Source organism: Hydractinia symbiolongicarpus, chromosome 2 (assembly GCF_029227915.1).
Source record: "Hydractinia symbiolongicarpus strain clone_291-10 chromosome 2, HSymV2.1, whole genome shotgun sequence".
Classification (NCBI taxonomy): domain Eukaryota; kingdom Metazoa; phylum Cnidaria; class Hydrozoa; order Anthoathecata; family Hydractiniidae; genus Hydractinia; species Hydractinia symbiolongicarpus.
Genome location: NC_079876.1, coordinates 15652857 through 15677448, shown reverse-complemented (window position 1 = coordinate 15677448; position 24592 = coordinate 15652857). Strand labels below are relative to the sequence as shown.

General features: G+C 31.2%; 2 protein-coding genes across 2 annotated transcripts in view; both read left to right on the top strand.

The window, feature by feature from the left end:
• The window catches only part of LOC130629643 (spindle assembly abnormal protein 6 homolog), a 31163-nt gene extending 8597 nt beyond the window's left edge, over positions 1-22566 (top strand). Inside the window, exons 6-20 of the mRNA XM_057442918.1 lie at positions 8332-8409; positions 8910-9029; positions 9722-9790; positions 10484-10531; positions 11899-11973; positions 12510-12656; positions 13251-13298; positions 13887-13976; positions 14284-14337; positions 14643-14696; positions 15723-15794; positions 16201-16282; positions 17154-17269; positions 20435-20548; positions 21150-22566. Of these exons, the coding sequence (XP_057298901.1) occupies positions 8332-8409; positions 8910-9029; positions 9722-9790; positions 10484-10531; positions 11899-11973; positions 12510-12656; positions 13251-13298; positions 13887-13976; positions 14284-14337; positions 14643-14696; positions 15723-15794; positions 16201-16282; positions 17154-17269; positions 20435-20548; positions 21150-21461 (1479 nt within the window). The 3' untranslated portion in view covers positions 21462-22566. The remainder of the gene's footprint in view (positions 1-8331; positions 8410-8909; positions 9030-9721; positions 9791-10483; positions 10532-11898; positions 11974-12509; positions 12657-13250; positions 13299-13886; positions 13977-14283; positions 14338-14642; positions 14697-15722; positions 15795-16200; positions 16283-17153; positions 17270-20434; positions 20549-21149) is intronic.
• A 339-nt stretch (positions 22567-22905) lies between these two features.
• LOC130629645 (profilin-like) lies at positions 22906-24379 on the top strand. The gene has a single exon (XM_057442922.1). It carries the CDS (start codon positions 23511-23513, stop codon positions 23916-23918), a length of 408 nt encoding a protein of 135 aa, XP_057298905.1. The 5' UTR covers positions 22906-23510; the 3' UTR covers positions 23919-24379.
• Positions 24380-24592: the final 213 nt, after the last annotated feature.

Sequence of the window (24592 nt, the reverse complement as noted above, 5' to 3'; positions counted from 1 at the left end):
TAAAAAAAGGATTCCAAACCTTTTTTCCACTTTAAATTTTGTCAGGAGGTTGAGGCATGCCAGAGACTATAAAAGTGTGAATCTATCCTTTCTGCTTAGCGTTCAGCATGAGAATAGGATTGATATCTTAGGCGGTTGTCTAGTTGAACGATTGCTGTGCTTGCACGACTTTGTAGCTCCAATGGGAGCTTTAAATGCTGTAGTACCCCCTTCGCCCTCGTTGATAGCAGTACCAATAGGAACTGAAGAGGCTTTCCTGGGTAAATAATTGCAATAATAATAATGATAATAATGATAATAATAGATTATATGAGTGAATAAATTAACAAAAAAAATATCGAAATAGTTCTTATTGCTCGTTCTAGACATCTCAGTTTGTATATTTTTGTATTGCAAATTGGCCTTCTAATAAACGTACATGTATGATCTATCTCACTTATTAATGAAAGTATGAGAAAAGAAGGTAAAAATGTATTTAAAAATTGGTTTTATGCGGAAAAACAGTGTTGTGAAAAATTTTTTTCAAAGAATTCCTTTTCCAATTGCTTTTATTGGATAGAACATAATTTATATAGGGTTCTAATTTTTTGATGAAAAGTTATGTTTGTGATGATATCATCAACTGATGTTTCTGAAGCAAGTGAGATCATCCAACTATGTGGACAACAGGTTGAAACAAGTGTATCCTAGTTAACCAAGCAACAGAAGTTATCAATTTTCTATATTAATTTATTCAGTTATTTTACCCTTTTAGTATAATATTTGTAAGACTAACAGTTGTGGAAATACATTTTGAACAAGTCAACAAAAAAAAATGAAACATGTATAAGAGGAAAGCAAATATATCAGGTCTCCTCTGATGTACTGTTTAAAACAGAAAAAAACATGAATTAACACAAACCTTGTTAATAAACAACTCCATTCTTGGAAGATATTTGACGAGAAAGTCAAAAAACTGTTCCCATCTTTGCCTTGGTCTTTTCTGTTGTTTTTGCAGAGTAAGACTTTATTTTTTTCCTCGTAAATGGGACTCCTGCTTTGCGTACATCATAATAAACTGTGTTTGTGACCTTATTTTTCGCTTTTGTAAATATTACGTACCGCCATGCTTTAGGAAAGCTATGCATAAGACAAGAAAAAGCTCATAATTTTTGTTTAATAATAAAGTTTATTAAAAAAAAAATTAATAAATAATTCTCTATAAATAACTGTCTTTCTTCTCTGTCATTGTTTACGTATCTGTGCAGGCACAATCCATCTATAAAATGCAAGAGAAAAAATAAGTAGAAATGAAATAGTAAAAATATTTTTCATCTAAATGCAGTAAAATTTAAGTATACAAATGAAAAGACACATTATTTTATTTTTATGATAATTAATTATTAAAGAAGCTAAAAAAGGGTATTTTCCTTTAGACCAAAAGCATGTTGACCATTCACTGCATACTTTGTCAACATTTGACTAGAAACTAGAATTCAAATGACCTTTGTGTGCAGGATAGCATATTAAAATTACCTCTCTATTTATAGGCTTATTCCGCGTAACCAATCTACTGGTTATGGCGCAAGTTTCCTGAACCGCTGTAATCTAAAAAAAAAGCAGTATGTAATCAACAGAAATACTGATAAAATTATTTAAATATATCATAAATTATGTTGAAAAAGAACTACTTTGTGCATCACTAACATATACTGCCTGGCAGTGAGCTAGATTCGATCCGTGGTCCCCAGTACAAATGGGCCATGGTAAAGAATCACCTATATATCATAAGTTGATTGCATTTTTGTATTTTGGAAATATCCAGTCAAAGTTGTATAATTTGAATTATTTCCCCCTCCCCCAATCATGCAAAACAAGGTTAACTATAGTAATGTTGCAAGCAAATGATAAAAAACTGTTAGCTTTAACACATTTTTTCTGATATGTTTGTTTCTCTAAATTTTCTTTGGCACACGAATCGTGACTTATGAAGTGAAAACCTTTTGACAATGTTTTGAGTGTTCAGTAGACCCATTATCAAGTCTTCCAATTAACAGCAGAAAATATGTGTTACAAAATGTTTCCGTACAATTAATAAAACGCCTAAGTAAATAAATACAACGGAGCTGATCTAATATTAATATTCAATACGATATTCAATACGCTATCACGTTGAATAAAGAGACTCTCTTTGACTTCGACTACAAAATGGTTACTTTTATGAGCAAGAAACCACACAATTGTTTAATTTTTTAATTTAAAAAAAGAGATTGTAATCTTCTGTGATTTCTCTTCATCGTGATGTAATTGCAAATTTCGAATTGTGAGTATCATATGTAATTATTGCACATTGGTTTCCATAAGAACGAAAGATTGCACAAGTAAATTTTATGGCTATATCACAAAATATTTTTGCAAAACTTCCCTTTACTCTTGCTAAAACGTTAGCAATGAAAAATTTTTCAAGAACGATTATGTTCAATGTTTTTTTGTGTTTCTTAAATTATATTTGTTTGTATATTTTCTTTTTTAACCTGAAAAATTTTTTTTCTTTAACCCTATTAAGCCCGGGCTTTTTTGGTTCGGTAAAGGCGCGGGGGGCACTTGATTTTTAGAGAACGGCTGATAGTTAGAACATAAAACTTGGCCAGTAGGTAGTTTCATCTATGACGTCATCACTTTGAGTATGACGTCCTTGATGAAAGGTGGTACTTGAAAACTACAAGTTTTGAATAGATATCTCTGAAATTTGTTTATTTTACCAAAATTTGTTCAAAATTATAATTAATAATGTTAGTATGACTAAATAAAATAAAAATATTATCAAAATGGTAAATATTAGCCCGTGTTGGGAGAATTTGTTTACGATCAGAAGACTATTATTAAATGAAATACTGGGATTATAAATAGACTTTCTTTGATTTTGTTCACAAAAGTCAGCTAACAATTAGGACTTGAAAGTTGCTAGTTATTAGTATTAGTATTTTTAAACATGTCAACAAATATTCAAGCTATATAAAAAACTTGAAATAAACACTATAAAATTGATAACGTTCTTGGCTCTAATAGTTGGTCTGTATTTTTTCAAATTCCGGTCTGTAAAATATACCACCTGTTTTTTTTCACCAAATAATAAATACAATACTTCATACATTCCACCAAATACTCAAGTTATATAAAAATTGAAAAAACATCATATATATATACTCTATATAAATGGCATATAAAAGAACAAATTTCAGATTCTTTACCCCCTGCAAAAAATGCCTTACCCCTGGCATAACGACTGATATTTTTGCAAACATTTTTTCATCTCCGTAATACCAGATAAAAGTTAGGAAAATTCACAGAAGGGCAAGGAATATAAAGCATTTAAAAAAAAGGTTAAAGCACATTGAAAATGCTGCAGGTCATTATGCCCAACTTGGACTGCAAATTTCATGATATATATTCTAATGATCTATGTTATGTGTTAAAAATGAAAAAAATATTTTTATTTTTTCTTAGTAATGATTAAGAATGACTATGAAGTTTAAACTTTTTTTAATTCAATGTACACAAGTTCTAGAACGCAAAATCATGTTGAAATTTTTTCATGTTGGGGACAGGTTAAAAATGTTAAAATTTGTGAACCCCAAACATGAGAAGCAAGTGTCTAAGCTCTTTTTACAATTCTGTCTTAATGGCATTTAAAGATGTACAATGATATTTTCTTTTTCTACAATTTCGTTTGATGATTTTTAAACAATTCGCAGATCCGCAGTGATATTTTTGCTTTTACAATGCTGTTTTATTTTTTAAAAACATACTCTTTTGCTGTCATGTAGAATCGGTATGAAAAGTATCATTTCTTTATTAATAAAAATGAATATTTCGGTGATTCACACATGCACATGCCATAATTATTTTACGTACTGCTCTTGGCTTCTGTCAAGGTGTCTTAAGAAATTGCTACTAAAACTTTGCTTACTATTTGTAACCCACCTAAAAAAATAATAGCAAACTAATATTATAAGACCACGAGTTAAACAAACAAAACTATTTCCTTTCTTCAGAAACAATATGGGAAACACTTTAATTGGTTTTATTTTCTCCTTATGCTCACACTAACATGTACAAAGTAAAAATTTAAAGAAAGCATTTCAGTTTTTTAAAAGTAGTTTAGCAAATTGTAAAACCAAAAATATCACTGCAGATCTATTGTTTAAAAATCATCAAACGAAATTGTAGAAAAAGAAAATATTGTACATCTTTAAATTATGGGTTATAAAAATAATAAGATAGAATCAAATTTTTAAACATTTTGCAGTACAAACGCAACTGCCACATTTTGTATTTTAAGGGCTGACACATTAAAGTTGACAGTTAAGCATGGCACATGCGTGTAATCATTCTCTACTGAGAACGGTTCACCCTCGTTAGTTTTAGTATACAGAGAAAAGAAAAAAAATTAAATAAATTTATTACAAATAAAACAAGACTAAAATTGCATATTCCAGCCACATTTAAGAAAACGTTTTATCCAGCTGGTACACTGGACACATTGATTTATTTTATTTTGTTTTTATTTTGAACATTACTAAACACACCCTATAATTTGAAACAATTTAAAATACTGCTAAAATAAAAATGCAAATCTCAAAATTTTTACTGGCCGGTTTAACTTAACTGCACTTATTCCCCATGTATTTAATTAAAAATAGTACCATTAATCCAGTTGGACAGACCAATATTTCGTCATACCAAAAAAAAAAAAAAAATTAATGCTAGATTTTCTGATCTGTGATTTTTGTCATGTGACTTGATTAAAAGTTATCAGGAAACTTGTGTAGTGGAGATTCAGCTTTAGAGTGGATGTAGATTAGATTATTGTTTCAAGCAAGTTGTGGATAATGTAAATGTGTTAAAGAATAGAAACTCTAATCAGCAATATTGAGCGCTTTTATTTGTTTATTTATTAGTGCAATTCAGAGAAGCCAATTGATAACCTTGTGATAGAGCTTTCCAGTTGTGGGTTTAATCCCATGGTTAAATCATACTAGAGATTATCAAAGTATAAATCGAGCCTTAAGCGTTAAGCATGAGAATAAAATTTATGTGTAAGGTAAATGTCTATTTGGTGTCTAATTGGTGGTTGCTTTACTTGCATGACTTCCTTTCGTAACTCAAGTGGAGCTTATTAGCTTTGCAGGACATATATAACAGTATTAATGCAAACTGAAGAGGTTATCTTGGGTAAATTATCATAATTATGGTAATAATTATAAAATTAACTAACATACTTGATTGTGGGTGTCCTGAATTTGTTGGCTCGCAAAGTGATGAATATGTTGGCTGAATGGTTGATGAATTTGTTGACTTGCAACTGTACCAGTGATTAGATGACTGACCTTAAAATCCTGTTCATGCTAGAAAGAATCAAAATTATTTATGTAAAGACTGTAAGAAGTTTTTCTCTAACCAAAATACATTACTAAATCTGTAAAACACAGGTGTTATAAATTTGTCATGAGGGGCTCACCTGTACGGCCGCCATTTTTACGGATAATTGCTATCAATAAATCAATAAATTAATAAAGTCTTTTTTACGGAACAGATTTTAACCGGAATAGTATTAGCCGGATAATGGAACTCGTTATATTTCAATGGAATGAATAAAAAAAAGACCTGCTGGGCCCATTTTTTTTTTAATTATATATTAATCTGTCTATTGCATTTTATCTATTGCAATTTTTCAATAGAATACTTACCACCAATAAAATACATATGAATTCCATGTTTGATTTTGTCTAAGTCAAAAACAGCCATTTCCTTATGAAATAATTTGTTGTCACTAAACAATTTTATGCTAACATTCTGTCATGTTGTCATAGTTGCCGGTACTTTTCTTGGTAATGTAGTAGATATTCTGTAGTTATTGAACTGTTGCTTCTAAAATAAATGATAACACTTAGAAATGTTAAAAATGTTTCATATAAGAATTCTTTAATAAAACAGGAAATTGCCAAATATTTTTTAAATTTTTGGGATAATTTATCATTAGTGATAAAGTCAAAAATTTTAATAATATTTATAAAGTCCTGAAAATCCATTTTTTCCAGTAGTAAGGAATAAATTAACAGTGTAATATAGATGTCATAGACATCATAGAAATACATACCTGTGTGAAGTTATTACCTTTCTTGACGCTACATTTTATTGACAGTATCAGCAGACATAGTTGCTTACTCCCAGACAAAATTATTTAGCTGCTAAAGTTTTAGTGCAGCACCTAAAAAAACAATTGAAGTATTATTTTTTGAACCAATGCATCAAACTTCTTTAAAAAAAGCCTGTATGTCCATCCAATAGCATTCTATCGAATGTATCAAAATTCTGAATTTTATCTGAATCTTTAAAACATTAATTTTTAATACAAGGACTATAAACAAAAATTATTCACAATGAATTGATGAACTTTAAAACAAATTCCAAGAAGTCATAAAACATTCATGTTAAAAAACCATCAAAAAGAATGTTGAATAGCCATTTCTATTTCAGTTATATGAAAGCTACGGTTATTTTCTATTTCTTGCTTCAACAAATATGACAAATAATCTATTTTTAGCTTCATTATGTCCTGGAAAATCACATTCTATTCATTATCAAAATCTCATCTCCAGCATCTACAGCCTTCCTTTACTTGATAAACAAAAAGTGTGTCTCATTAATTATAATTGAAAATAGGGTTTAAATTCCCTTAAAGAATAACTCCTACATAAATACCAATACAAAAATTTTACTCAGTGTAATACATTTTAGTAATGATTCGAATTGATGTCCTTTTCAATTTTTACATAGGCTTTCAAAATGGGTTGAATTAAAATAAGATTTTATAATTTCTATTAACCACTCCCTACAAAAGCACTTGTTAAAATATATATGAGCATTTATTAAGCTTTGAGACATTTACAAGTGTTTATTTAAATAGGGGTGGTTAAAATATCTTGGGCACTAATTCGAATCATTACAAGTGGTAGAATGTTGTGTATAATCCATACTATCTGTCTATTAATCTGCATGATGTGAAGTGATGAGGATTTTTTTTCTTATTCTGTTCTTATTTCTGCGAATATGGTTATTATATTATATTATATTATATTATATTAATTCTATTGTAGAGGCTATTATAGAGGCTTAGAATTCCTTAAAAAAATATCAGCTGACAAATTTAATTAAAAACATTACTTATTGTTCTATAAAATAGGACATTTACTAATGGCATTATAGTTACCCTGTGCATGTTTGTATTTTGTTCTGTATCCTGTTTATATATTCTCTTCTGTATAAGGTTTTTAAAATTTAAGTTGACTATGCTCTAAAAAAGCAAAAGTTACGCTGCAAATGCAATTAACAGTTGAAGCAACGGTTTAATAATAATAATCAAAGAGCTAGGCACATACAATTATTTTTGTCCAAAAAGTACGTGAATGTCTTTTTTGGGGAATTTTCTGAGTTTTAATTTCTAGTTCTTTTTTGTTTGTTACTTCCTCAGCAGAAATACTTAATTATCTTATAGGTTTTTGTACAAAATTATATATCCTCAAATATGTATTTTAAAATATATTTATTTTTCATTGTCAAAAGATAGTACTTTCGCTAGAGTTAGAAAATATGGTGTGGAATTTTGTGTATAGCTTAATTTAACTAAAATTCTGGTCTGGTCGAGTGCACAGCATTTAAAAGTATACTAAGGTAAAAACTGTTCTTGGGCCCATGTTATAGTACTTAAAAATTGTTCTTTTACATTTTTTTCAATATTACAATTCGACACAAAGTTATGAGATTAACGTCAAATGTTGAAAAAATCCAGAAAACCATGACCATCTTGGCATATCAAAAGTTGCTATTTCGTAAATGTAACTGCATAATTTATGCAGTATAATTAACTTTAAATACCTTAAATGCAACGAAAAAGGTCTTCATCATCCTCACATCATTTTCCACCTCAGGATCCTGTTAAAAGACACTAGTCAGGAATTTTCACACAACATTTACAATTTAGAAAACAAGGTCATCTATATTACACATTTGTATTACATTAGTATTGTTTTAGGCTGCCAATTTAGTTGAATAAACTAAATTGATTGACAATCTTTAAGATTTACTGTCTGTAAATATTTTGTTTAAGATTGAGGATCAATAAAAGGCAAAGCCCCCTTGAAGTAACGTAACAATTGTTTTAGTTACTAAGCATCTTGTTTAAGATGTTGTACCTTAGAAACAATTCAGGAAAGTTTATTTTGCTTGACCGAATGATTCTTCAAATGTAATATCAGGAAACACGTTGTATGTAGGTTTGATTTTTTTTAGGAAGAGAAGACTGTGTTAGAAAAAAATTTTTCAAGCAAAGAAAGTGAACTATCAAACCGATTATCTTCCACCAACCAGGTAGGTTCAATTCACATTCTTACATAGGAAGATTTTATTTCTTGTGTTACCTTTTAATATTATTGGTTGTCTCCTTCTCTTCTGTGGTGTTTGCTTAGTTGCATTATCCACGAGAATTACACAGTACTGAAAAAAATATTTTCTTCAAGAACTAAAAATTAATCTTGGTAAACAATGCTTTTTAATTTATGGTTTTATATTTTTCCTTTTTTTTAAAAAAAGGGGAAAGAAGCAAGGACTCCATGGTTTTTTGTTTTATAATTTTTATTTATTTATTTATTTATTTAATCGTAAAACAGCATGTAATAATTTTATATAAAATCAAATTACTTTGCGGAACCTGTTATATTCAAGTTTGTATAGCAACCAGTAAAAATGATGGTGGTCCTATAAGTGATGGTTAGGCTTGTATGAATAAGACCATGAATGTGGAACAGTAGTCCTGAGAAATTTGGATTTTTTTATCTTGCTGTGTTAATCCAGCAATTCGATGTGTTTAGATATTAGCAGATAGAACAAGGGAGCTTGATGAGTTAAAGATTCAGCTGAGAGATAAACTGGGCGAGACAACATCTCAATTGAACGAACAAGTCAGCAGAGAAAAACAAAACCAAGAGAAGGTGAAGAAAATGTTTTAAAAAGTTTTAATATTTACACATCCAGGGAAAGAGTAAAATAATTGTCTAGTTACTATCTCATTTCACGCCTCCTCATAACTCCTCAAATCTCCTCAAATTCAAAAGGTCTTTTCAATTCTCCTGAAATCTCCTCAATTTTTTTTGAAAATTAGGTTTTCTTCTCAATTCTGCTCAAAAAGGTTTTGACATTTGGTTATTTTTTATATATGTTTTGTTTTTTTATATTATTTATTTTTAATCACCACAACTTGTGTTTGCTGTGGCCTGCAAACATTACTTTTTTGTTGAGTTTGTATTGGAAGCAAAGTTTCTTAGTTATCTTTTGTAAGAAAATATTGAGATGACAGTCTGTGTGTTCCTTCATTTTTACAAGTGCAAGTTTTTCTCCTCAAATCTCCTCAATTTTGTTTTGAAAAAAAGAGTGGGAATCCTGTGTATATTTTTCATTTAAATTATTAACTGACTTCTCAATTCTTAGAATGAATTTGGATAGAAAAGGCCCCATTGATACTTTTTTGGTATCAAATATCCTAAAAGGGGGTGGATTAAACCACTTCAATTAACTTCTAAATGACTTGTGCTGTGTTGATGAAGTATAGAGTTAACTTTGTGAAAGAAAAACTAAACAAAACGCCTATTTTGCTTGTAATTTCGACACTTCTCATTATTTTCAGTTGCGACATTCTTATGAAGAAAGATTAAAGAATGAAAGACTCACATTTGATGAGAGATATAATAAAACGGTGGGTTTTTTTCCTTTTATTTTTATTGGTCAAATTGACACTTATTCCTTTTATTTCTATTGGTCAAATTGACAAGTTATTCGAAGGCCTGAAAAAATTATTGTCCCATAACCAGTAGGCTATACTACTTTGATTATAACTATTAAGATATAAAACATTGATGTTCTTTCATTTCATTTTTATGGATTTCTATTGATTTTTATTGATTTCTATTGATTTCTATTGATTTCTATTGATTTCTATTGATTTCTATTGATTTATATGGATTTCTATTGATTTTTATTGATTTCTATTGATTTCTATTGATCAAATTGAGTGAGACATAAGTTACTGAAAGACCTGAAAGAAGAACTGTCTTTCCTGATGTTGCTTGATGTTTAATTTCTATTGATTTTTATTAATTTCGATTTATTCTATTGATTTCTATTCATTTCTATTGATTTTTATTAATCAAATTGAGTGAGACATACTGAAAGACCTAAAAGAAGTATTGTCTTGTCTGATGTTGCTTGGTGTTTATATTCTGTTGATTCTAACTTGTCATAAATCAGGAAAATTATTGGGTAATGCTACTTCTGACTACAACATCATCTTGAAATGTAGGGTCTTGCATGCAGTGTGTCGTGGTTGTTGAGATATCACGAATTGATCTTAATCATTTTTTTTGTTGGTTTAAAATGTCATTCGTTTTAGGTTCGAGAACTTGAAAACAGGTTGAGAGAGTCTCAAACGAATAACAAGGTGAGTTTATATGCTAAAAAATATATTCTGTGTTGCATATTTATAAAAAAATATCTAATTATATCGATTATAATTCACATTATTGATGGAACCTAAATTTTTTATTGTTAGTAGAGTAGGCTTTCTCTCACTACACAGTGGTTAAATAAATATTGAGCAACCTTTGTCTGTCCCAGTATACATGGTTCAGGCAAAAATTGACACCGTTAGTTTAAGTAAACTAAACAAAAAAGTGAGAAGTCTGTAACAGTTTAAATCGCTAAAAAATTATTTTCTGTAAATATATATATAACAGAAACTGACCTGCAGTCTTGAGTTTGCTAGTTTTATATGAAGTGTAGATGCTGTAAGAGCATGAAACCAGTGAATTTTGAGGATTATTTATGCCAAACTTAGGTGTTTAATATCATATATAATAATGGTGCTTAGTACTTTTTTGAGACAAACAAGGAAAATTTCATCTGTTAAAAAAAATATATTATTTTTATTTTAATTTTTTAAACTAAGCTGTTGGTCAATTGTAATTTTAGATAAAAAAATTTATTCATAAATCAGGTTACGAAATTTAAAAAATGTCCCATACATGGTCAAAAAATATGATGGTGAGCATATTAGACATAACCTCAAAGGGATTATTTATTTTTTATTGATTTGGCAGGATTTATATTTTTTTTTAAAAAACTTCGTGCTTTTATTTCGAAATTATGTAATGTTAATACATTTTTTTTGTGCATTACATTAATCTAAAAATACTCTGTTATTAGTTTACAAGTCATTAACGTTTTCTACTCCACTACTGGCTACCCCACTTCACTACTAACTACTCCACTTCACTATTGACTACTCTACTTCACTATTGACTACTCTGCAACTAGTAACACCACAACTTTTTGCCAATCCTCTATCCCTTCCCTGTTGAACTGAAATATTGAAGTAATTGAAGTATATAGTCAATATAGTAAAAGTGAAATTATTTTCTAAAATCACAATTCGGTTACCTGGTTTAAGGAGGGCTGTTATAACTTAAATTTTTCTTTAATTTGCGAAAGTTACTAGTCGCCAAATCATTGAAAATGGCCCAATTATGTTCGCAACATGCAAAAGTATTGCAAAATTTCACTGAAGTATTATAATGCCAGCCACAGCCAAAAACAATTTTAAGAGAGATAATATATTTTATTTGCATGCAATGGTTAGAACAATAATTGTATTCCAATAGAGGCTTTATGTTCTGGGTCTATCACCTCGAGGGGAACAGGTTAATCAGAAAAGTGATATTTTTGTGATTCATAAATGCTTTGCTATGGTAAGAGATATATCATCATTTTATCGTTGAGATTAACGTTGTTATTTACTTTTCTATGTAGGACTTAACTGATCAAAAATACAAATATGAATCACTGATACGTGAATTAAAATCACGTGTTTCAAGTTTGGAAGAGGTATGATGTGTTTTTTTGTCTTCACTGCTATACGTGGAAGTATAAAGAGTTTCTTACGCCTATTATCCGAAACAAAAAGTTAACTACAAGAACTATGATTTTCGTCTCAGACCTCCTACTTTGAAACAATAGGATGTTTTTAGAAGACAACTTAATTATACCAAAACGATTGTAACAACGTTCTTTTTACAATATTTTAAGTAATATAAGTTAGGAGTTATATATTTTCTCAAATATATTCTCAAATAAGGCTATGATATGATTAAAATGTTCTTATGAAGATGTAATGGTTTTTCTCATGATATAATGATGACGATATTATTGCTGGGCGTATGAGAACTCTGTGTCTGTTTTCCCCCACCCACATATGCGCGGTTTGGCATGTTTTTGTTGTTTCTTTGTTAATGTTTGTTTAGTTTTTATTTTTATTTTTGTTTTGTTTTACCAGCTACGTTGATTTACGTAGCTCTTTTTTATCTACACCAATAAAAAATTACAACATAAGTTACAGAGGATAACATAAAATATTTCTCTAGGAAAGACATGTGACGTCACGCGATCTTCAAACTTTACGTCGTCAAAATACAAACCTCGATTCAGATCGACACGAGCGTGATAAAACTTTAAATCATCTTCGAACACGTGTTGCTGTGTTAGAACAAGAACTGAAGGATAAAACACAGGTATTAAGAATCTATTGTTGTTTGGGTGGGTTGAATATTCTCTGCCATGTTGAATGAACCAAAACAAAAACCATGAAGTAAATTTACGTGAGTTACCTAAGAGATTTACGTATGTGAACAAAACCTCATGTAAGGACAGTTTTCTTACATTTAATTATTTGTAATCTACTGTTCTTTGAGGGGGTGGAATATTCTCATCATCATAGGAGCCTTGCTCTTCTAAGGGTTGTGCTAATCCCGCGAAAAAGAAACAGTAAATATTTGACTGTTTCTACTTTATATTTCATTCGTATTACTAAATTTCCATTCATATTGCAACATTTTTTTTTATTCCTTAAATATATATTTTCAGTATTAATTCTAATCTATCTACAACTTATGCCTTTACGAGGAAGCTGTAAACACTTTGATAGAATTACCATGACACTTGTTATTTTTCAACACCCCATATAAGGGGGAGGGGCTATTAATTACAGACTAGTCGGTGGCCAGTGATTAAATCTACCGGTTTGCTCGTCTGCACGAGCAGACAGACAACAGTAAGGATAAATGCCTTGATTTCTACATCAGCTGTATTTTAACTTTGTTTTGTAGGTTATAAAAAGAACAAATGATTTATTAGAAAGTGCGAATGAGCAGAAGGTATGTATGAGAAATGTTCCCAAAAACTTGAGTACAATATACATGGCTGTGTTAAAAAAAGTTCCAGACCTTGCAGAAGAATTTTAAAAGTAGTGCAGGTTTATATTCTTCTTTAGTCGATTTTTTTTTTAAAAAAAGAAAAGAAAAATTCTCAGACCAAGGTTGCACTGTCATGACACCCCTGTCTAAACGGGTTGCTCAAGACAAAAAAGTTGCGAGTGATGCTACAAGTATTATCACTCCTCATTTATTAATATATTTATTAACAAATTTATTTATTTTTCAAAACTCTTGACCAAAAAAGTGTAGTATGGCAGCAGCTGTGTTACAGCAACTGTTTCGCCTGTCCCGAGTTATAATTTACTATTTGACTTCTTTACCCGATAAATTTGATGAGAGAAAATCAGAAGATTCCTTTTTAATTTTGCCTAACTTTATTTGATATAAGTCTGTATATAATTATATAAGATATAAGCGTTGTAACTTCAAAGCTATTAAATTAATCAGTCGCTAAAATCTCAATCGCGGTTTTTCCAATTTTCTCATCTATTCTCCAGAGCTAAAATATAAGCTTTCTTTTCTTTTTAGAGTCGATTTGAAGTTGATGTTGAAAAGAAACAGACACAAATTACCCAGTTGGAAGACACAGTTCGTTCTGTATCAGCAGAGGTTATAAAGGTGGGTGGTGGGAAGTAATAGTATCTGATTTATTGATGTACACAACACCTATTGGTGCGGGTAGCGTTCTTTATAACTTCGGTGAAATAATAAAGAGGCTGTCTTCGCAAAAGAACGTACCCCATCTTTTTTTCTATTCAGAGAAGCCTATATACGATTTTATTTATTTTTGTGCAAGTTCTGCTTTGAACAATTAATGCTACTGTAGATAAAATACAAAGAAAACAAATGTAGTATATATAAAAAATAATTTTATTAAGCCAGCATTCAAATATCTTGTTATATACATGTCTGTTATTTTTTTTAGGGAAATGAAATAATCCAAAAACTACAAACTGAAATGAAAGCTTTGAAGCCGCGAGTAAGTTTGCTATCCATATTACCTTGTGTTCATGTGTTGTGGAAAAAAAAGGTAAAAAGTGACAATGTTGACTTCATTTCTTTCTATTTAAAAAAAAGCTAGGATTTTGTCTTCGCAATAAAACAAAAAGCTTATGGAATTAATTTTCCGGAACAATACCATTAAAATTGTTTGTGTGTAGTTACAAGTGATGGAGGGTTCCATCTACGCCACATGTTTTCGTCTTAATTCGTGATTGCGTTAATATGATGTTTGAATTTAGTTTAATTATTTTTTGAAAATTTTGGTATTTTTATTTACGTCAGGTGAAAATGATGAACATCGTGACGACAAAGCAGGAACGATTAATCGAAGAAAAGGTAAAAACCGAAAAAAAAATGTTGTCCAAGTTTCGTTATTTCCCCGTTGTAATAATTTGATTAATTCCCACAAACATAAACAATACTTAGTGTTTGAGAACTTCTGTTAAAGTAAAGGCCGGTTTCCGTACAACTGCATTTTGCGCCCAGTCGTAAAAAGCGCCGTGACTTTTGATCTACGCATGCACATTATCAGAATAATACCGCTGACCCCGCGCATCATGCGATTGGGCGATATAAAAAAAGTTGAACATGCTCTACTTTTTGCGAGCTATATTTTGCGCTTCAGCTTAACAGCCAATCAAAAGGTAGAAATTTACATGAATTACGAAAGAATTTTTAATTAGATCGTTTCAAGATGGCTAGCAACATCTCGTTTCTGTGTGAAATTTTTGTCAAACCAAATAAATGTAGAGAATCAGAATATATATCAATCAAGAGAAGTAGATGAAAAACAAAATAACATTAATGAGTCTGTGGAGGCACAAAGAAACAACATTGTAATCAAACTTAAAAAGACTACTCGTGATCTGACAACATTAAATCCTCAAGCAAAACGTTGTACAGTTTGATTCTTCTTTCTATGGAAAGTCGTCTCATCCACATGTTTTTCTTACGTATTTTACAACGTTGTTTATTTCTACGCCATAAAAATATTGCTAGGACTACTCTCAAATTTTGCAGCAACAAATATCGTCTGTTTACATCAGTCATGTTTTGCAAAAAATACGTGAGCAAAAGTCGCTAAATGGGAATGGTTCGGTATATGTGATAAAAGTCGTGGCGCATTTTACGACTAGGCGCAAAATGCAGCTGTATGGAAACCGGCCTTAAGGTTATTTTCCCTTTTACATCCTTTTTCTCATATAAATCACACTAGTACTACACGAAAAATAGAAGGTAAAATAAAAGAAAATTTCCACCATCCACTTGGTTTGTCTAATAAAAATCCCACGACTTGCTATTATGACTTAACATATTGGTTCTCTTTGGCTTAAAACTCTAAAAAAAGTTTTGATATTTCAGGATTTGATATTATCACAAAAAGAGAAGGAGCACAGAGAGGATAAAAAAGTAATAAACAACTTACAAGACCAGGTATATAAAGAGATTATTTTTTTGTTATTGTTTCATTTCTTTATCCATTCATTTGCTTATTTATTAACAACCTCCTGTTACCTAGTTCAGATCGACTTCACTTTCCTATGACTTCTTAAAAATTGTTGTAGCTCATCTCTTTACAACCTCGTGTTACCTCGTTAAATTAATCGACTTTATTTTTTCATGACTTTTTTTTACAGCCTTTAATCGTGGAGGTATAAGACCTTAAAGCATTAACAAACGCATTAACAAAATTTGTCTTTATTTTCAACAAGCAGAAATTATGAAAACATTCTATGCAGAATTTTCCCTATTTCAGTCTGTAAACTATAAAAGTTTCAGCCCGTAAGGTTGCTTTACTGTCGTGATTTATAATATCGTCTTACCAACTCGTTTTATACAGCTTGCAGAGATGAAGAAAAAGATGGACGATACAAATGAAAAACTCAACGAAAGTCAAGAAACTTTAAAGAATAACGAAAACGGTAGGTAAATGTTTTAAGAGAGTCTCAATTTTGATTATTTACTTTCTCTCTGTTGATGTCCATACTAACGCCTGATACCTTTATATCCGTAGGAATAAACCACTCACTATGAAATATTTTCTAGTTATGTCCTACCTTAATAATTTTTAAATATGTTTACTTTAAAGGTAGAAGATTTCACAAAACAAATTTTCGCGAATCAAATTAATCGCAGAATTTTCATAAAAAATTTAGCGAATTAGCCGATTTTGGATTTCTCGTGAAAATTAACTTCGCGAATTCATGGCTTTAACGAAAAAATAATGCAATTATTGAGGCAAAAAAAACACATTTTTCGCGACAATAACCTTCGTTTTCGCTAAAGTTTGTACCCAAAGTAATCGTTAGTTGTTCATGTAGGTCTTAGTTGTGATAGCCAATACATGTGCACTCTAATTTCGCTTCCTTATAAGCATTGCTAGAATGAGATCTTTTTTAAATATATGGATAGTATCGCCCTAAAAAGAAACCAGTTAAAGAAAAAGCTAATTTGAAAATTAATAATTTTAACTTTTACTTATTGCAGATGTGTTCTCTACCTTAGAAAAAAATTAAGGATACTTTGCAAATTGGTCTGATCATTGTAACCCATTAGATTCTTCGACAAAGAACATGTAGTTTTCCTTAAGGCATTCTCCAGCTTTAAACGTAAAAGTTTCAGGCCTCATTTTTTATGTTACTTCTGCATCACAGCTTAGTCTCTATCTCAAACTTGAAAGTGACAGACAGGAATGTTGAAAATAGAAAAAGAAAGAAAAAAACAGCAAGAGAACGTGTTTATTTTAGATAGAAAAATTTTTAACTTATTTTTTTATATATTTTATATATTTAGTCATAAACTGGTTGAATAAGCAATTAAATGAACAAACAATAAACAAGTTATCATCAACACACAACTCGACTTTATCAACATCCAATCAACGCATCCCATATGTTACAAGAACGTCGGTAAGTATTCTAATAACTGGCGTCTCCAAACAATACAATGTCGAGGATGGGCAGTACCGTTAATATCAAGTAATGCTTAGATAACATTAAAAACCCAAACATTTTTGGCAAATTAATATTTAGCATACTTGGGTGGTGGTAGATTGTAGATTTAAAAGTATATAAATACAGTGGAGTCTCTATAACTCGAACAGCCACGGGGAATCCGAAACCGTTTGAGTTATAGAGAGGTTCGGGTAAAAGAGAGTTCGGAGTCTTTCCAAGTTTTTGTATAAATTTTGTATTAATGGCCAATTAACATGATTTTTTCCCCTTATATGGAATGGGGACGAAATCTTTGTACAGGATAAAATCTCGACCTTGTAGGTTAAAGACAATTAATTCTGATATATATCACAATCAAATCTCGGTATAGGTTACGGGAAATAGCAAAGCATGGTTTTCCTTTGTTACGTGGTGTCATTCGTAAAGAGTGAGCCAATGACATAAATTTTTAGGATTTATGTACAGGGCACCTTGGTAGCGCAAGAAATGCACACATAAAATTTGGTACTTATTACAAAAATACCACTGGGTTTGTTTACAAAAGAGAACAGCCTCGATGTTGTTTGATGTTGTTCTTACAGGTAGCTTAGCTACCCTATAGTTAGATTTAGGATTAAACTAGCATTTATTACTTAATACTCAGTAAAATAGGTCAAGTTTGAATAATAAACTATTTCGCTATAGCTAGCTAAACTAAGTATGAAAGGACAAGGCTGAGCTTTTTAGCTGGGTTAAAAGTCTGAGAACACCTGCAGGAAAATGCATTGTTCATCAAGTTACCCCATATGGCTAATATGGAAGATTTCTTCATAAAAAGCATCAGAAACTTTATTCATGTGGATTACTTTTACATTAACAAAAATTAAAAATTTGAAGATAAACTTTTGCGATTTTGTCATTCATTAGTTCTCAAATTTCTCGCTGGAAATTTTCAAGGTTTAAAACCCATGTCCCACAGTAACTTTTTCATCCTTATCCTAATGTTAATACATAATCTATGCAACAGCTTTTGCGGTAAAATTAAAACACATAAAGAAAAAAAAGTTGATATTAAAATATTATATATAAATTTCAAACCGATTAGTCCCTGCAGCCATTTTGGTGTCAGCGGTATGAAAAACTATGCTAAAACTATACTAAGTAAAAGTCCTATTACTTCAATAAAAATTGAAATAATGACTTGAAACTTAGTATTACATGTATTACCAGTTTGATGAAATGAACCCAAAAAATTTTTTTACTACTATCATTGTTTCTGAGTTCTTGAATTTAGCCATTTTTTGGAGACGCTGATAAGCTGTTTTTGACAGCATATCAATTTTGACAAGCCATGTGTACAGAAAACATTCAAAGTGATTCTCAGAATTCAAAATAATTCAAACAGATAAAATGTGGTACAGGTTTAGGACCAAATACCTTATCCAGCTCAAAGAAAGTAGGAATGTGCTTCTAAAGCATGGTGCCAAATACATAATCTAAATTTTATGCCGTATAAATACAAAGTAGTTAGAAAGTTATTTTTTGTCCACCTGTATCTGCAACACGTTTACTTGCACTAATTGCTCAGCCTGGTGCGACTCACAATTAATTTTTGAATATCCACAGGAACTTATTACGCAAAATAAAAAATGCTAAACAACTGTATTTGCTTTGCAGAAGTAACAATAAGCTTTATCTTTATCATTAGTCCTGTGAATGTTGATTTATGAAAAAGGTATTATGCCTTTAATGCTATAACCGTTTCACTGGATTTGTGACACATTACATTAAGTGTACTCCGTGTGAAACAGTTTACGCTTACTAAGTCTTAACCTGGAGACTTTAGGTCTTCCAGCTTCAAGTGAATATTACTTCTGGCTATACTTCCCCAAATTTTGTTATTTCATAAAATAAACCTGAAAATCTACCAAATTATTTATGAAAATAGGTTCCCGTTCGATAAAAGAAACCTGAGCATATGCAGAAATTTATTTATGAAATATAGGTTTCAGTTTGTCGTGAAAACATGTTTACCAACATACTTGCCTTGCATACCTATCTAGCTATATAGCTACTCAATTCTTGACTGTTCACTGTTATGGGAGGTCCAAATAACTAGCTATCTATTTTTATTTAAAATGACAGAATGCCTTGAAAAATCTTTTGTGCAGCTAGCTACATAAAAATAATATATTTAGCTCTTGTACTTTATCACTTAATTATTTAATAACAAATGTGCCCTGGAGTGTTGGCATGTACTGGCTAGGTAGCTTAAAATCACAAAATAAATACTATCCAGATGTGACCATCCCTCATCATCAGACATCGGAAAGGCGTTTCTGTTCTTTACTTCTCATTGTGGGGTACCTCAAATTCTTGTAAATCCAATAAAAAAAATTACTTAAGAATTCCTCTTCTTTCCCTTGTACTACTCATGGCATTTCTTTGCATGTCTTTAGTTCCAACCCACGATCCCTTAGCTTCCAACCGCGTCTCGGTCACAAGTTTCAGCGCTAGCCAAAATGATGAACAACGTCGGGGAACCCTGGGTAATTTTGAAAAAATGTGGTTATGCCTTATGATTCTCAGATATTTGCTGCTGATATCAGCATATTTTAGCCATCGAGTGCCACACCTCCGTATATATAGGAGTTAATTATCTTTAAGGACGGACTGAAAAAATAAAAAATACAAAAGAATCGTGTTTACGTTTTGTTCGCATGACAATCGGGTCGTTTAAGGCCCCTCACAAATGTAGATATAAAACATTCAAATCAGTTAAGACTCTATTTACATTTACAGAGCCAAAACATTGCAAAAAGACTGTTTGTGTCATATAAAGTTATAGATACAGTTGCGATGTTCGAGATATAGATGGGAAATACCCGAAGAGACCAAAAAAACGTTCGAGTTGAGAGTTTTGAGTTATAGGGGTTCGAGTTAAAGAGAGTTCACTGTAAATATATATAAAGTATAAAAACGTGACGCACATCACATATGTCATGGCTCCAAACACGGTAATAGCGTTGACTTTGTTTACTTCGTCAAAGAAACACATCTAATCATTCTATTTGTCTGGCAGAATAAAATTTTTACTCCCAGAAAAAAATCCGAAATTAATGTTTCTGCATTCTCTTTTAGCCTTCCTCGTTACCCCAGCAGACCATACCTGGCTATAATACAAGAATGGAAGGTAGCATACGAACAACCAATCCAATAACTGCAATTCCACCCAGGCTGGCACAGCAAGCTGGAGTATGTTTGGCCTTACATTTTTATTAGTTCTGTCACTGTTTTGACCTGTTATAATTTCTTTTGTTAATATTTACTTGAACGAATGATTGTATTGCAGCTCATTAAAGCCATCAAATCAGAGTACTTTGGCTTTGATTTTTTTAGTAAATAGCGATAAGCGTATAAATTATATCGCAGTTTTGAATCCTCTATCTCGCATTCGAAAGGGGCCGACAAATTTGTTTAAGATTTAAATAGGTAAAGTCGAAAAAAATGGCATGTGATTAAAATATTTGAATGATATTAGTTCGCAAAACAAAAGAAACATGAAATTGTTTTTGCTATCTCGCAATTTTTTATTGGTTATCCTATGAAAATCTCTATCTGTCGCCTGTCTGTCTCTGCACAATATGGTGCCGCAAGTACCGAGACACACACAATAATGCGTTATAAAGGACGAGGCGAGCCCTTTTCAGAGTGTTGGCTACCATTTTTGCATACATAATGGAGATTAAGCGTTTAATATCCAATAGATTTGCAAAGAAAAGTTTGTCGTTAAACCTAAAAGTGTTGTGATACCAAAATCAAATTTTAAATATTTTAGATTTTTATTTATATTTAGATTCCGTATCGTCCGATTTTGAAGAAACCTCAGTTTGAGCCTGATAATATCAGCCCCATCGTTTCTCAACTGAGAAATCCTCTTCGACCGAAGCAGATGTCCACTCCTGTTATAAATGAAGAATCGGAACCCGTGTTAGATCCGAAATACCTCATGCGGAAGAAACCTGAGACTAAATCGAATCCATCCAACATAGATGAAAATGCGGACCCGAATTTGCAACAAAACAATTCGGACAATATAAATCCTCGCGGGGCAAAACCATTCGTTTTACCATCTTCTTATTTTCCAACTCAAAAAGGTAGTACTTGATTAAAAAATACACGGTTGTACTAGTGTGTGGCAGTTACACGGTGACAATTGTCTGTGGCCGTATCACAGTGGTAATGATTACTGACAAGAAATTACACGGTGGTAAGGTTTGTGACAATTGCATGGCTGTAGTAATGATTAGTGGCGTTATTACCCGCCGTGGCAATTACCCAGCGGTATTTACAACTATGATTAAAAGTTATACTCCAAGAAACGATATTTTTATCATGTATCTTAGAAAATTATTTTTTTAACTGCTGAGTGATTCAGAATTTATAATAATTAGGACGAGTTAACGGTGGATTTTTGCTCAAGAATGATATGGATCAGATGACTTTGGAATCTGACTGTTCGTTCCAATTGAAATCAATTCAACTTTTCTTTCAGACAAGAACGGAAACAAATTAAGACAACAGAAGAATAATTAGTCAATAATAATTAGCCATTTCCTGTTCACATCTTTGAGTGTAATTTCATAACAATTGTATATAATGTATTGTGTACAAAAAAATATATTTCCTACGAAATATGTTTTTTTCATTAAAGGGGCTACGAAACGGCAGTTGGATATATTTTACAGACCGTAGCTTATTTTACCGCCAAAAAGAATAATAATGAAAAAGGTTTCTTTTTCACAAAATAAAAAGAAAAAAAGTAGCAAATTCATCATAACAAAATATTCACCATAACAAAATATTCACAAAAGAGGTTGTCTAGACATCTATATGGTTCTAAAAGTGTGTATAATTTCTTGCATCTTGACGTCTTGAGTGGTCCGTTTATTACACGCCATTCTTCAGAATATCTATCATTGATCGATTTTATAGATTTTGCTCCGCTAGCGTCATAGAAATCAATTAAATTGTTTACATGGATCTAGATTTAAATTTTTTGAATATACATTTTTGTTATCTACAAAAATGTCCGAAACTTGTGTTCTATTTTTTTGGTGGCGTAGTATTTCCCAATCAGCATTATCAAACAATCCTTTGCCATATCTTTTCTTCTAAGACTAGTATTCTCCTATAAAAACATTTTACGTCCTTCCCAGGGCTCTTTATCTTAAGTCTTTGTCTTAATTTATATCGTCTTTGTTTCGCCGTACTGATAAAAAGAGATGAGAAACTCTGAGAATGAGTTGGAAAAGCATTGACACAGAAAAAGCTTTTTGTATTTTTTTTAAGAAACTACAGGCCAAACACAATTTCTCTGCTTGCTCATGAAATTTTAACTAGCATTCTGAAGTAACTTTGTAACTGTTAAGCGTTTTCTAATGAACTCGAACCCGGCCAATCTCGTGCTCGTGCTTGTATCTTTTTGACACCCGGTATGGTCAAGATGTTCTGGGGACGAGGTAAGAACTCGGTACGTGTATCATCCGCCATCGAAAACGCTTCAGACCCTGGGCTGATTTTTTACTGTTCTGACACTTTTACTGTTCTGACACTTTTTATTAAGCATTTAACAATATGTATTATATATCCAGAAACAAGACGTTCTTGAGTTGAAAGAAAGTTTATTTTCTATTCACAAAACAACTTAACGACTAGTTTCGAGTGATTCAGCTAATTTATAATGATGACACCGCAGTGTAATTATTTTAAAAGTTGGTATTTTGTTTATAAAGCAGTTAAAGATACTTGTTATTTTAAGTATAGCTTTGATGCACTGTTAAGCTTTTTCTTTGTGTGTTTGTTTGTGTGTTTGTTTGTTTGTTTGTTTGTGTGTTTGTTTGTTTGTTTGTTTGCTTATTAACTGTTTAATTGTAACAAGTTTTTTGTAATGAAATTTCTCCCCAGAGCTCTTTGAGATTAAGTTTACGTCAAAGAGCTCTAGGGACGAGAATGAGTTGTCTTACCATTTTATATTTATGTTTGTGCTATGTCTTCTCAGAGGTATGATACCCCTAACGGAGACTTGACAATGTCGTGTTCAGTCAATGAAATAAAAATTACGATTACAATCTCTGTTCCAATCTATAGCTACTTATTCGATGTTTTTTATGTTGTTGAAAAGTCGACATAACAAAACTTATTTTTAGCCTTAATTATGAGTTGGGATGGGTACATCGAAAATATTATCGGTCGTATGAAAAACCACTGCGATAGGGTGTGTATAATTGGACTAAAAGATGGTGGTCATTGGACATCAATTAATCATCCGAATGCGATGCATCTCACTTCATCGGAGAGCCAACATATCGCTACAGCAATGAGAAAAGCTGATTTTACTACTTTCCATACCGGTATGGGCTACGTAGAAGGGAAATCTTACACATTTCTTCGTTCTATTGACGATAAAATCGTGCTTGCGAGAAAGAAAGATAGCGGCGCCATAACTATACAAAAGACGAAAACAGCTGTTATTATAGCACACACGAAGGAGGGTGGTCAACAAGGTTTGGTTAACGTTGGCGTTGGTGAGATTGCTGATTATTTAGAGTCAACTGGAATGTGAATAAAAATGGTACCACGAATTGCGAAAAAATGGTAGCACTAGTTGTGACTTTATCTCAAACTTATGACTGTTTGAAGGTCGAAGCAGCTACTATTCTATTTTTTATTTCTTTCGTTCCGTAAAGTTACTTTGCTATAATCTGACAAATATCCAAATCAAAGAAAGACATTTTTTATGCTGCAAGAGAATCGGTTGAAGCCGTATGCTAAAATTTCTTATATAAATTTATTTTTACGCCTATATAACAAACAAAAATGTTTATCTACCGTAAGGGAAGAAACGTTTGCGGAACTTATTTTTGCGATTAAAAGATTTTTTATGCACACGGCGGAACTTATTTTGGCGACTGGGAGGTCTCGTGAAGAAAATGCGGAACAAATTTTTCATGGAAAAACAAGAAAGTGTAGATTAAAAAACATGACAATGTAAACAAATTTAAATATTTTTATAGATTCGATGGCTCTTTAAAAAGAATTGTAAGAACTTATTTTTGCAATATTTGTGATTTGCTTCAAAGAGTTCAATATTTGTGAAGCCTATTTTTGCGAAGACACTTCAAAATCGCAAAATAAAGTTGCGCAAAAATTATGGCAATCCTCTAAGCACAAGCTATGCTTACTGTTTCAGATTTGAGATAGCAAATCATGGTATTCCAAAGCTTTAACCTAATTTAA